Source organism: Cebus imitator, unplaced genomic scaffold (genome assembly GCF_001604975.1).
Source record: "Cebus imitator isolate Cc_AM_T3 unplaced genomic scaffold, Cebus_imitator-1.0 Scaffold11, whole genome shotgun sequence".
Taxonomy (NCBI): Eukaryota; Metazoa; Chordata; class Mammalia; order Primates; family Cebidae; genus Cebus; species Cebus imitator.
The window spans coordinates 12,139,747-12,155,311 of NW_016107326.1; the positions used below are offsets into that span (position 1 = coordinate 12,139,747).

The following is a 15,565-nucleotide window of genomic DNA, read 5'->3' on the forward strand; positions in this document are numbered from 1 at the left end:
TTCAGGTTAGTTATGGAATAAAATTCAAACCCATTTCCACTGCTTACGAGGGTGCCTGCCTCCCTAACTTCACCCCTTCCCACTTCATGACCATGTGCCAGAATGGCAGGCCTCTTCTCTGTCACTGAAATGTGAAAAAACTACTCTCCTACTGGGCCTTGGCATTCATTTGATCCACTGCCAGAAACACACTTCCTCTACTCTTCTCATCACTTGTCCCTCAGGGCTCGCCTTCCAAGTGGCCTTTTTGGACAGAGCTTCCCTGGCCAGCCACTCTAAGGGGGCCTGCTCTATATACTGTACCTCTTAAGGTAGTTCTTACCTTCATGACACGTACTACAATCCATAAGCACCCCTTGCACTTTCTGATGTGCTCACATGTTTACACATCTGCCTGGTGTACAGAAAATGCCTTGGTGCTTGACACTTGCTACAATGGACTTCACTGAGATTTCACTGTTCATAAACCCATCACTGAGTACTGAGCTACTGTCAAATGCCTAGGACTGAATCAGGCTTTTGAATAGCAAAAAGAAACGAAAGTTCAAAGTAAATAAAACTGTATTACCATATAAAATAAATTTATTAAATGTGTCTGATTCACCTGAATACTTTTTTGAGAAATTTTAAATTTTATTTCAAAGCAGGGTAGTATGTGGCCATAGGAAAGTAAAGAGAAATGTATATTAAATATAAGTCCAATCTGGCCTAGGCTGTTTATATAATGCCAAGCATATGAATGAAAACTAAAACAAACTATAAATCATATATTACAGGGTTTGCTTATATATATTATGCATATAATATGCATGCATGTTAATTTTATCATTCTCTTTAAAATACAGCTATGTCTCTATGTAGATCTGTAAATTTTATTTGTTAATAATCTTATATACATTTATATGCATTTACAACCATTAACTATATTTCAATTTCCAACCATCCTGGATTTATTTTAGATGTCCATCTTCTAAGAGAGCTTTTGAATGGTTCTCAAATGTTAATATATCATTGAGCTTATTTGAAACTACCTAAATAGAAATAAAAGGCAAAACAGATATCAAAACTAAGCTCACTGTCTTTCACTCCGTAAAACCTATAACTTCTCTGTTACTGATCAGGCTCTGCTTTTTATTCATTTATGTATTTATTCAAGAAGCTTTCAAGAGCACCGACCATGAGGACCTCACTTTACTATTATTCTTTTTCATCTGCAAATCCCTTTTCATTCCACCTCTCTCCCTATCAGTGTCTTCTACATGAACGACAATTCTAAATATTTTTTCAGGAAGGCCTTGCCTGTTCTCCAGAGAGTGGAATGTTTCATACGTTATGATCCTCATGTGTTCTGGAGGTGCTTTTGTACTAGAAAAAAACTCAACTGATTTATCACAATTAATCCATCTTTCAAATAATTATCAAGGCATTTATTTAGGTCCTAAAAACTAAGGTAAAGTTCATGCTCTTCATTTTTAAAGTCGGGGAGAGAGACTGACATGAAAAGAAATAATTGTGATATAAACTGGTAGTGTAAAATTTAATACAAACATAGGTTTATTATCTTCTTTCTTCCCCATGGGAGGAGGGAAGACATGGCAATGCATGTAACACAGTGTTCTGCACAAGGTTGTTAGCCAGCAGTATACGGGGGAAGAAAGAAACCAAACGTAACTTACCGAGTGTGCGGAAAGGTCTCTGATTTGGTAAGTGGGAGAAGAAACCAGGCTTCAATGCATTTGTAATCACAATGTCAAAAAGGTCTGCAAAATCATTCCTAAAAGCCACAAAAGTTTTATAAATTTATTTTAAGAATTAGAAAAGGTCCATATAAAATACAACTTGATCTTTGCTTATCTATTTTACCTTTCTTTTGATTAACGTTTATATCCTTTATATTTTTCTTAGACATTTTAAGGTGAACATTCCACTGGAAATAGAAGGTGGTTGAGTACCAGTCTCCCTGACAACTCTTTGAAGTATAAACATAATCAGGAAAAAAAAAAAAGAAAGCAGCACATTGACTCTAGGTACCAAGATGGTTTTGGTAGTGAACTTGATAGTTTCTAATAGCTGAAAATATTTGGAAGATCTATCTTCAAATTTGGGGGCCTGAAATTGGCTAGATTTGTTAGCTTGAAGAGTTAACAATTTTTTGTGTTATATGGGTCCCACAGAAAGCAGCATTATGGCAAGTCATGGTCATCTTTCAGAGAGTACTTCAAATGTGAAGAAGATACTTTATTTGGCAATCAGTATCGTCTTATAATGTGGTTATTTTTATACGACAATAATTAATGATTTTAAATATGTACTTAATATTATATTAAGGATTATTTTTGATGGCAAGAAAAGGTAGCCTTTCTCCTGAAGAACTCACTATTACAATGGTGGAAACAATATTTACCCAACATTCCAGAATACTTTTACAAATCAAAAGAGCAATAAATAGAAATTAAGATGAAGAAAGACTTTGGTTATCTATGCTAAAGAAAAAGGAATTAAAATCCTCAGTATTTATTCTAAAGCATGGGCCTACGACTAGGATAGCAAATGTCCCTATGAGAGGCACCTTCCAAGACATCCAGGACTTTAGCCTTAATTTACCCAAAGGATGCACTATTATGTATCAGCCTATATATTATTCAGAAAGTAGCATTCTACTCACAGATCGTAAGTATATCACAGAGCAAACTAAAGCCATACATGCTCAGAAACATGGAAATCATGATGCTGAAAAAGTTGAAGGTGGGTTTTAAGGCTTAAACTTGTTACATACTCACAGTAATTCAGTATTTGTTGGAATTTGAGGAAACATTAGGGGAGATCTAATAGCTCATTGTAGAATCTTACTTTGACTATAGACATTTCCTGGTATTGCCAGGAAAAAAAAAAAAAAGAATAAGTATTTACACACTGAAGTCTATCAACTACTCCTCTCTAATTCTCTACCTGCATTATGCTATTTAAATATCTCCTCATACCTATGAGGCATTACTGTACCATTTTTACGATGACAAAGTTGAGCCTTAAAGAGGTTATAAAACCTACCCCAGGTAATACAGTAAACTGCAGAACAGAGCTTGAACTCAAGTCTGTCTCACTTTAAAGTCTATGCAATTATACTGCATTCATTTTCATGAATTCAATCCCATCCTGGCTGTGTTAAACAGTAAAGTACATGGCTCTTCACTGAAATGACTAAATAGTGGCTGTACTCTAGGTATCTGTGGAGGAGTATAATCTGAAACTCAGAGTATAATCTATAATAAATCATCATCCAAAGATGAGAACTCAAATTCATGGAAAACTGAAAGATATACACTTTATCACCCTCCAGAAAACCTAAAACCTGGACATTCGGTGAGCTGTGAACATACTGGTCCTCAGTGACATTGCTTTGCTAAAAGGTACTTGGGTAGGCTGCTGTCAGCAGATATTGAGGATATGAGGAAAAAAAAATCAACTTGTCACTCAGCATTATTTAAAATAATGATATGGTCATGACTGACACTTTTAAAAAAGCCCTGGTCTAATCTGCTGTCTGTATTTCATAAGACAGTGAAAACCGACTGACTCATCACTTACCCAAGGATATATTCACAGAGAAGTCTACAGTAATCACTGTGAGAGCTGGTAATTAACAGAAGAATTTTCCCAGAATTCTTCAGCTGTCGAAGCCATTTTTTCACAGATTCAGGACAACTGTGTAAGTACCTGCCTGGATCTCTTTTTATTTCTGGGAAGTATATTCCACAGTTTTCTGAAAAATAAAAATAACAATGAGGTTTCTCTTTTTAAACATTTTTTGATTAAGTGTATTCTCCAACAAGTTAATCTCTTTCAAATCTATAGGTAAAACTAAAAGGATAAGAACAAGGTTTGACCAAACCTAACAATGATACCAATACTACTTGATTTTTAAGAATAGTTCTTTACTTGAAAACATAATACCATTAGAAAGTGTTAGTTGATAATATTCGCTGGCTATTTGACAGGAACTGATAAAATGTTAAAACAGGTGACACAAGAAACACAATATGATCAGCATTCTCAAATGCTGTAAGAGAAAACCTTACATTTGAAATATCAATTGATTACTAATATTCTTTCAATTATTCAGCAAATACTTGCTGAATACAGATAGGAAACAAATAAATATTCAGATAATGCACCAGGAATAGTCTTTGGCATAAATAGCCACGAAGGGAGATGAGTTCCTCAGAGTCACAGTTTGTTATTTCAGATGCAACCTATAATAGAGGAGGCATTCTATAGCCTCTGAGAAGTGCTATCAAATGAAAAAATCGGTGCAAAATAGGCCAGAACAGGCTAAAAGGCACTGCAGTTGACAGGAAACACTGAATGACTCGCATCACTGAAGTTGGACTGCTAGCTTTGCCCCATTAGAGTGTCCAAGGTGTCCGGCTGAGCTCCAAGGCAGATGGTGGCAGTATCTCCAGATGTCCTGGCCAGACTTATCCATAGTGCTTGACCCAGGGCCTTTAAAGTTGTGGGTACTCAGCAGGCAATTGCAGATTTAGTTGAAATGCTACTAGATTCATAACACATTTTAGAAATACTGTTCTCAGAGCATGTTAGAGCTAATAAGCTGATAAAAAGAATTCAAGTTTTTACTTTCTCTAATTGTTAGGAAAAGGACACATGCATAAACAAAGAAAAAAAAAAAAAAAGGAAAGAAAAAAAACCAGGTTAAACAGCTTGTATTGAATGATAAGAGTCTGCAATAGATAGGAGAGACATCTGTGACTCTGTCCAGTGTGACACACTTGAAATACTTGAAATTAAAGCTATATTTCAAGAACATCAGGATATCAGGAAGAAAACCTTTAAGTGAAACCAAAACAAACAAATAAAAACAAAAATGGTAGCAAAATTGTGGTCTGCCTCCCCACATCCACTCTCCCTCTTCTTTGCTGGGGAGTACTCTGATACTGTTTCAGGTTTCATCTTCATCTGAGGGGGTCTGTGATGCTAAGAAGGGCATGGGTCACTATCAGTCTATACATATCACAGTAATTCCCTCCCCCATACCATTGAATTGTTTAGGAAGTGTTGGGGACTCAGGCATGGCAAATGACACCTGAGGAGAACTTTGCTGCAGAACCCTGAAGTAATGTATACCACTGACAAAAAAACCTGTAAAAGGGGAAATATCCCCTCTTCTTCTGCTGGACTTTACCATAATTATAAGTTCTATGTAGAACTGCAGTGGCTATCTTCAAAGCAAAGCACAAGTCTGATAAAGCAGAGATGGCAGAGTGGACATATAAAAGGAAACAAACCTGGGCCCCTGGTGATATCACTAGGGTTCGGCTTTTGTTTTTGTTTTTGAGACAGAGTCTCATTCTGCTGCCTGGACTGGAGTGCAGTGTAGCATGATCATGATTTCCTTCAGCCTTAAATTCCTGGGCTCAAGTGATCCTCCCACCTTGGGCCTCTGAAAGTGCTGATTACAGGTGTAAGCCACCGTGCCTGGCCACCACTGGATTTCTGATTAAGCTAATGAACTAACCCTAACCACCACTGGAAGTACCATTCAACCTCTGGACAACTTCTCATTGTGAACTATAACTCAATTTAATAATAGCTTAAACATTAAGAATATTTATTATTTGCAACCTAAAGCATCTTGATTCAGAAAATATATTGCACGAATATCATAACCAGACCAAAAGTAATAAAAGAGTATGTTGCAATATGAGAATAATATTCAAAGACCAAAAACAAAAAGTTTTTGCTTTTTAAATATTTTGCCCTACAAGAACTTCTGTGTGTGAATCTCTAGGATCTCATTTGTACATACCAGAGGCTATAGCTATATAATAACCCTTAAAAAAATTACAATACATTCTCTCTTTTCCAGGGAAGAGGAAGTACTAGTAAGAAAAGAACAGGTTAAGAAACAGATGACAATAATAAATCTAAATAGCCAAGAATAGAAAAGTTTGATTAGTGGATGACTGTTAATTTCAGAGGCTATGTCTCTCTAAGAACTTACTATACCTAAGGGAATCAGATGTGAGATTATTTCACTTACAAAAACAAAGCTTTTGTAGCAAGAAGAATTTTATGGACTACATAAAAAATTTATAGTATGAAATGCTGAAAACACTTATAGACTTGTTTTCAGAAAACTTGAGAAAAAGTTATTTTTCTTAGCTATAATGTGCTTAGTACCATCTAGTGATTAAAATATAAATTACTATTAAAAAGCTACTGTTAACATTTCCAAAGGAATAAAAATATAAGGCCTATGCATTTAAATACCATATTTTACATTTCTTACCTAGGTTAATTTCATTAGTATCTCCCAATTAGTAATGTCTGATTCAAAAGAGTGTAAATATAACAATTTAATCAGATAAAATTATTCTCTGAAGTTATAACAGAGATGTTCTTGTTTTGTTCATAAGCCAGACTGAAATGAACAAACTAAAAAAGACAAGCCCTGTATAAATACATACCCAATGGTAGATTATGAGTTGCTTTTACTACAAAAGATCACTGGCTGTCATGGAGAAAATATTTTTGTCCCCTTATAACTGCAAATTATTAAAGGAATAGGAGACATAATTATATAAACAGAAACATCTTTTTATTGAAATAAGTCAAGGTATTAAATCAAAGGAAGAGTTATGTTAAACATACTACAATGAATTATAATTGTCTATTAAATTATATCCCCAAAGAAACTATGAACTTTGAAAGGCAAGAAATATATCTTTCTGCTTGGCATGGAGCAAGTATTCAATGTATGAATACCTAAATTAGTGCAGGAGCAGACACAGGAACATTTATGTCTCCTTACACTCAAGGCAAGAGTGTGATTAGTACCATACAGCCAACTGGAGTGATAAAAATGGTATTATTCATGTACGATTAAGGTAGCCTATGAAAAAAGTCATGTTTAATTACGATACTAATGAACACCGATTGAACAAAATGGAATTTAGACTTAAGATGGAAAGGAATGGTATTGCTTGTTCTTAACTCACAAAGAAGTCTGTGTTTTCACTTAACCTCTAAAGGAATTCTATTTCACTGCCACTTTATGTAACTTATTTTCCTGGTTTTTCCACTACTCTTACATCCTTTGATGCTGGTATTTTCTAGGTACAGACGAAATTTAAAGGAAATTCTTTTAAAAATCTGATTCTAAAGAATAAAAGTTTAGCTCTCCTAATGTTAAAAAATTGGTTAATATAGAGTCATAGAAATAATAGCAAAGTGTTACAACTGTCTAATATGCATATTAAATGGCCTGAATACACCAAAAAGGATTTAGGGACCTCTTGTGGTAAAAAAATATAGTACAACCTGAATATTAAAAATACTTTTTTCAGTTTCACAGACACTTGTGCCACATCACTATTTCTATCATCACTGAATAAGCTTTTTCTTGTTAATTGTATCACTACTGTTTGCATGATTTTTGGACAGAATCTTCAAAGCTGCTGTCTGTGGGGACTAGAGATGCCTGGATGCTAACACCTCCATGGTCAGCTTCCAAATAAGGTCTGTTGTTGTTTCCATTGCAGAATATAATTTAGAAGCTATTTAAATATTTACAACCTTTACAAGCTATATAAAAGTATGCTAGTGAACAGCTAAAATGTTTAGCTATGAACTGTTTAAATGTACTTGCTATAGGGATGATATAATGATTTTTCTGAAAAAAACCAAAAAACAAAAACAAAAAACAAAAAACAAAAAACTTTTTTCTTTGCTAAGAGACACTGAAATATTTGTTAAAGGGTAAAAAGGATAAATTTATTTTGTTTCTTTATAGGTGGCAAAAATATATTAAAACAGATTTGCTGTTTATATAACAAAATACACGGTTTATATCTAATATTTTATAACTAAAGAAATCTAGAATATTTAGATTGTGTAAAGTGAAAATCTATATGCTAAATATAATGCTTGGAAAATCTCTCAAATAAAAACTGGAAAATGAAGTACGGAATACATGAAAAAAAGATAATTTAGAAAATTTACATTTTAATAATATCGATTTCCAGCTCTGTAATTTAACTTACATATCCCTGCCCTATTCCAAAAATTCTGATTTCGTTGGTCTGGAGTAGGGCCACAACACTGCTATTTTTTTTAAAGCTTCCAAGGTAATCCTAATGTGCTACTAGGACTAAGAATTGTTGCCCTAAAATATACAAACTAGAATACTTACTATTATTATCTGTGTATTTTGCCTGCGTCACTGGAAATCATAGGCTTAACTAACATATAGCTTTACACTGAATAGGTAATCAACAAATATTAACTGCTACCAAGTTATCTTAAATATCACTGTGATCTTTAAAATGTTTACTCTTACTCTATACCAATTAAGCATGGTATTCTAGATTGTGAAAACAGAATGCCGGATTTCATAACTATGAACGGAGGATTCCTGAAAAAAAATGTATAGTATAAAATTCTTTGAAAGAAAAATTATTCAAACAGTTTAAATTAGTATAGACAAGCCAAAGAAACTCCTTTCTCTCTCCAAAGCCATCAAACTGCCAGACTCTGGGTTGAATACAGTCTATAAATATGATTTGGGGTTCATGGTATTTTAAAATTTTTGGATGTTAATGTCCTTGGACAATATTACATATGTATTCTAGTAGTTTACCCACAATCCCACCATACCATTCAACTACACTTGGCCTAGTCAACTCCCCTGTTGGCATCAGTTTACAACCTAGGTTTTCTCCTATGAAATCAGAATGAGTCATTCTAAAAGAACCTAGTTTTCTCTTTCTGACATGGTTACTGGTCAGACAATGTACATGCGGAGAGAGGTTTTTGAATGTCTGCCTGATCCTTCCAAAATACAACAAATCCTTTAATAAGGACACTGACAGCTGGGAGGGTCAGCAGATGCATCTGATGACAGGACCACATATAATAACATCTGGTCGACAAGGAGACAGAGTGAGGTAAAATTTCTAGAAAGTCATGTGCCCTGGAAGATGTGCCACCAATCTGAGACTACCTGAGATGCTGTGAGGAATAGGTTAGATGAAGAATTTGTGTTGTAGGTAGTCCAACTGCCAGCTCCAGCTGAGTGCTGAGCTAAAAGCTTCAACTGCAAGACATATAGTGAGCCCCCTTGGACATCTAGCCCAGTCATGCCTTCAGATGACTGCTGTCCCAGCTGACACCTGACTACAACCACAGGAGAGACCCATATGAGAAGAACCCAACTAAGCCTAGAATCATAAGTGACATAATAAATTAAAGTTTTAAGCTACAGAGTTGTGTGTAGTGGTATCTTATGGAGCAATACATTACCTAACCAAGATGCTTTGGAATGAAGTTACAATTTTAATTATTATCTCTATGCAATTCAAGATGAAATATTTACAAATCCTTTTAGAAACAGCTGGAATAAAAGTAAACAGGCTTTAAATTGTTTTTCTTCACTTCCAAAAAATAACTCAAAGGTTTCTATTGCATATAAATTTGCAAAATATAAACACACAAAGAGCTTATGTCAGCATAAATGTTTTAAACAGTTTAAAGAAAACCAAAATTAACAAGTATTTAAAGCAAATTCTACATACTTATTACTTCTCACCTAGTTCAAATATGAAACACTTAGAAACTGAAATTTATATTTGATTGCTGAAATACAGAGTGATTACAGCAGTAAAAAATGAATATGCTGGAATGTTTATTCCCGTCTCCCTGCCACCCAATACATCTCAACTTAAAAACTTTGGATCTTTCTTAAAAAACTAGATTGGTCTTCAATGAAATATGCATTTTAATGATCACATTTTATCACAAGGGTGCACTGTTTCCTTAATTAATTTAGTTCAAATATGCTCAGTGTCTTCAGAAATGTCTTTTCTTACTAACAAAGCCCAAAGTATGCAGAGCTGTATTTCACTTAGAAGCAATTCATTTCAGAACACACATAAAGATTATAATCACAAAGGATTACTTGTTCAATGTCCAGATAGTGTATTATATAAATAGGAAAGCCCTCTCTAGCCTCTCAGGTCTGTGCCACATCTATACCTTGAATAGACAGAACAGTTAAGCAGCTATTTTAATGAGGCATTACTCTGCTTTTCACTATACTTTTCCACCTGTATATGTATCACATCAGTTGTATCTTCTATATGTTTTCATAAAATATCACCTGGTTAGTTACTCATGGTAACAAAAGAAAAAGGAAAAAAAGAACATACTAAAGTTTCAAATCAGTGAGATTTTAACTCAGACAATTGTTTTGACAGAGCTATATTAACTTTTTAATATAAAATTTGAAATAGAATTGGTAAACTAGTATTAGAATGATGAAATAATTTCTTGGATATAACAAACATAAATATATAGGATAGTATGTGTAATATTCTGCAACATTGCTTGAGGAGTAATAATGCCCTAAACCTGGGTTTTTATCCTAAAATCCATACATGGGCCTCAATGGATGAATGAAACCCCAATACTCTGGAGCATTTTGTTCATCAGTGTGTTAAGTGTGTTGGGGAATGAGAGGAGGTGCAGGCGTTCTAGCTTTAATTAGATTCCTGAGGGTAGGGATGTGAAGAACCACAGACTTATATTCTCCTAGATTTGCACAGTACAACAAAGCAAGCATTCCAATATCCCTCCCTTTGTTATGGTGGAGAAAAGTCTTATAAACATGTCTTAGAAAAAGGAAATTCTTTATAATAGGTAGTATAGAATTTGTACACAATTTGTCCAGGAATAAAATACTCCCTGGGCTCTGTATTTTTTACATGTAAATATTCTAAGTCCAATACATTTATACTTATTTAGGATGGCTAACAAATGGCTGTTGTAGCTCAATTAATTTGTAAGTTAATTAAGAATAACCAAATATACAATATAAAAACATACATAAAACATAATAAACTCTTAATATTGAACCTATACAGAAAAAAGAACTATTTAAGGAGATTTAAGTATTGCTTTTTTTTATGTGATGATACACTTTGCTACAGAAAATTCATTGTATTGGGTTTTTTACTGCTGCACAGCTAAGCACCTCAAACATGGTGGCTTAAAATAACAGTGTATTATCATCTCTCCTGATTCTGAGGGTTGACTGAGCTCAGCTAGGCATTTCTCACTTGGAGTCATGCCTGTCGGATGTCACTGGGTATGGAATCAACTAAGGGTTTCTTCACTCACTGTCTAGCACCTGGGCTGGGCTGGCTGGAACCGTACGAGCTGGTGAAACAAACATCTCTCCACTTGGCTAGCTTGAACTTTGTCACTGCATTTGGGTCTCAGGGTAGTTGGACTCCTTAAATGGTGGCGAGTTTCCCCCAGAGCAAGTGTTTTAAGACAAGCAAAAGCTGCAAGGCTCCTTATGACCTAGTCTCAGGAGTTTTACAGTAGCACTTCCACTGAATTTTACTGGTGATAGAAGCCCAGCTCATTTTCAAGGAGAAGAAAACAGAAAGGTGTGAATTCTGGGAGACATGATTCATTAGGGAGCTATCTTTGCAGACTAGCTATCAAACATACTAACATTTCTATGTAATTCCTGCCAGTATATTTTCTGTTCATATGTAACTGTGGGAATTTTAGGCATAGCATATATAGTTTTTTTACCTGTGTTTTTGTTCAGCATTGTATGTGAGGAATTTCCTATGGCATGAACATTTATTTTAAAACATTTCTATCATTTTAATTTAATACCACATTTTAAAATAGGTTATTTATAATAATTATCCTTATAATAATAACTGACATACTCTGAGTACTTATTTTTGTCAACCACAGTTCCAAGGCCTTTATAACTATTAATGGATTTAATCCTCATAATGACCCTGTGAACAGGTCCTATATTATTCTCATTTTGCAACTGAGAAAACTGAGATACAGAGAGACTAAGGAACTTGCCCAAAGTCACATAGCTACCATGTGGCAGAATCAGGATTTGAATGCAGCCAGTCTGCTTTTAGAGCTTGTGCAATACTGCCTCTCCAGCTACAAGGCATTCGGGGACCGTACAGTAACTACAGGGTCATCACAAATCCTTACTCTTTCTTTTTTTTTTTCCCCACATACTACATTATTATGTAGTATTAGAGTTCAGGGGCTTTAGGGTTGATTAGAATTTTAATAAGTGAGAGTTTAGAATTTGGATAAAGTCAGACAAATCAAATTAGCTTCTTTTTGAACTTTAGACATAAATTTATTTAAAATCTTGCAATGTGGAAAGCCTTTTAAGCATGGCACTGAACTCATAAGCCATAAAAGAAAATTGAAACATCAAATTAGGTTTCCACAGAGGAAAAAAGTATCCATCAATATGCATTCTAATTAAACCTAGAGCTAAAAGGAGCCTCAGAAATCATATCCTTCAACTCTGTCATGTTAAAGATGATTAAGTAGCCACATATTTTGCTCAAAATTACGGTTAGTAACAAACTTGGGTATGGAATAGAGTCCTCAAGAATCCTAGTTCACTATACCTCATCATTTATGTGTCTACATCTACATATTTGAGATCTAACTTATTTGGTGACCATTACCTATTAAAGAAAAATAACTTGCATTCAGAAGCAGAAATTAAACGCTTTAAATGGTATGCCCATTTAGCGCTGTAATTATTGGATAATAATTATAAAATTCAATTGTGCTTTTCCTTGGGATTTCTACAGAAGTTCTTTGTAGCCATTAAACTGATATTGTCTCTGCTATTATCTGAGAACTGAGAGTTTCCACTGAGATGGAGAAAAAAACAACCAAATAAATGCCTCAGATTAAGGAAAAAATATTATCTCCCTTCCTGGAATACACTGCCCTCCCTCTGCTGCCTGGTGAAACTTGGAGGCTTGTCACAAGGTTACCTTCTATGAGGAGCCTGCCCCAATACCCGCTTTGCACATCAATGATGGCATTCATCATGTTACACTGTAATAAACACTTATAATAAGCATATTTATATACTTTCTTCTGAGACTCTGAGATCTTTTAGGAAAAGAACCATCTTAACATTCACGTTTACACTCCTAATATCAGGTAAATATCAGATGATTCCTAACTACAGAAGTAAGTATGTGTGGAAAAAAGCTACCAGGCAAGACTTACCAGGTGACCATAAAAACCAGAGGTTGGCAAACCACAGCCCACAAGCTAAGAAAGGTGCTTACATCTTAAAATGCGAATACAAGTATCAACAAAATAGCCTTGATTTTTGTCTCTTCATGCCCAAAGCCTATAATATTTACTATCTGGCCCTTTAAGAAAAGGTTTGCATATTAAATATGTAGTATTTAATAATTATAGGACAGTAAATTAATAAAAATATAATTAGTTATATATAACTCACTATCAGAAAATATCAAAATAATAATAAAATCATTAAGAGACTTTGTTTAAAGGCTATGCAGTCTCTGAGCAGAGTGATTATTACAGAATCATTTGAGATCAAACTAATGAAAGATAACATAAATATCTTTATGTATCTTTTAATCACAGTGGATCCCCAGCCATGATGTAACTGCCCTTCAATTATTCTCTGGCCTGGGTTTTCTATTAGTATATTCCATGAGCTAGATAATGGGTCTCTTTACTCTGACATCTCCTTAAAACAAATCTATATGTGCCTTTGCTATTGCTTTTATGATTTTAGCACACTTTATTTTTAGTCTCTGAATAAGATGTTTTCAGGTTTATTTGGTCTGCTTGTTGAAAGAGCAACAGCAGGCAGGGGCCACAAAAAGACACTGCAAGCCTAGGGCTGAAAGCTACCACTGGTAATATTTTCCTTCATGAATGTCAAAGGAAGATGAAAGATCCAAAAAACGCACATGATGACATGATGATATCATCAGAAAGAACTAAAGAGCTTGTAGTTTGAGATGAATAAAGGCACTATTTCCTAAATACAGTCTTACAAATTAACTTGCAAGAAACAGGAATGTTTTCCTTGGTACAGCAAAATAAAGATGCCTCCAGGTAAAACCCGGGACAGGTTTTAGGGGCTAGCTTCAAAGAGATACACTGTAGATTTCAATTCAAACAGTTTTAAAATATATTTGTGAAGCACAAAACCATTTTGGGAGGATTTTGTTTTCAACAGAAGTCAGCCCACTGACATTATCCTTACTTGAAATCTTCCACCTCTTTCAGAAGAGAGAAGCTGGAAAAAATTAGGAGAACTAAAATGGGATGCCTCGGGGCAAAGCGTTCTCAGAGATGTGGCAATGCTTACTCCTTTTAAAAAAGTTATACTTGACTTCTCTAGCTTTGAGGCACAAAGAGATCAGAAAAAATAACAGGAACAAAGAAATAATAAACTAGACATTAGGAGTCATTAACTATAACTGTGTTAAGGAAATCTGCCCTACACTGAGGACTGAAGTGCTCACTTATTTAACAAAGAAACGACCTGGAATAGAACTTTCACTGTGGTTCTTCTAACATGGTTTTTCTTCTGTAGTACTGTAGCCTAACAGAACGCCAAGACAGCATTTCAGTATGTATACACTATGCTATATTCAACTCCCAAATCAACATAATAACGAAAATAATCTGTGATGAGAACCCAGTCCTCATTCCACAATGATCAGTAATGAGGCACGGAGTAAAGAAAGCCTGGGGGCAGCTCTTCATAGTCTCTGTAAGGAGTGGGCAAAGACTCAAGTAGAAACACAGTAGGAACCTGGGCACAAGGGGTTCACAGTTGATTAATGGCTGGGTATGGCTGGGTTCCCAGAATATTGTACTCTAAGCAGGGATTTTAACCATCTCAATCCCTCTTTTTTCTTCTGTGATCTTATTTTTGCCCCTTTCACACTGCCTCCTTCCAATCTAACTAATGTAACAAATTTATATATTTTGGGGATTTTTTAGAAATAAAAAACATGTAATAATAATAAAATAACAATCATATTTACTTTTCAAACATAAAGATGACTTTTTAAACCAAAAATTAAGTAACTTTTTACCAGATTAACATGAAAAAAATCTAAAAAATAGGTTATAAACTTAGTCTTTACCTATATAATATTATATATGTATTTATCATCAACCTAATTAAAGGTTTTAAAGGATTTTTTTTCGCTTTCTCTCTTTAGAATACATTGTCTACAATAAAAAACAAAACTTTTACTTCTATAGCTGTAGACTCTATTGTTGTTAAAAAATGTAGGTACAGAAATATTTTTTCCCATGATTTCTTAAAACACATGATCCATTTATTGAGTGCACACCTTCAATCTTTCAGAATAAAGTGCAAGAAATCTGCTATAGGTAGGGAATAGGTGTTGTTATTAATGCAGAGACCCTATCAGCTCCCAGAGGATCTGAATAAAACAATATTGTAATAATGAAACTATTGTCCAATAAAAAATTATATTCTTTCTTTTGACCTAGGAAAAAGTTTCTTAGGAAAGCATATGACGTAAGTGATCAGACTATTGCTTTTTAAAAGGAAAGATGTCAGTATAAACTCAGAGAAGTGTAAACTCTAGAATTACTCAATAAAGAAACATTCAAAATCCAATTTAAATGAGACAAATATTTTGCACACAATTATTTGGCAAAT

General features: G+C 34.3%; 1 protein-coding gene across 3 annotated transcripts in view; it reads right to left on the reverse strand.

Moving 5' to 3' along the window:
* Positions 1-15,565, reverse strand: part of NT5DC1 (5'-nucleotidase domain containing 1) — a 144,465-nt gene that overhangs the window by 22,214 nt on the left and 106,686 nt on the right. For all 3 annotated transcript variants that reach the window (XM_017497509.2, XM_017497499.2, XM_017497506.2), the window contains exons 7-8: positions 3,586-3,760; positions 1,677-1,774 (exon numbers count right to left, since the gene is read on the reverse strand). In XM_017497509.2, the coding sequence (XP_017352998.1) occupies positions 1,677-1,774; positions 3,586-3,760 (273 nt within the window). The remainder of the gene's footprint in view (positions 1-1,676; positions 1,775-3,585; positions 3,761-15,565) is intronic.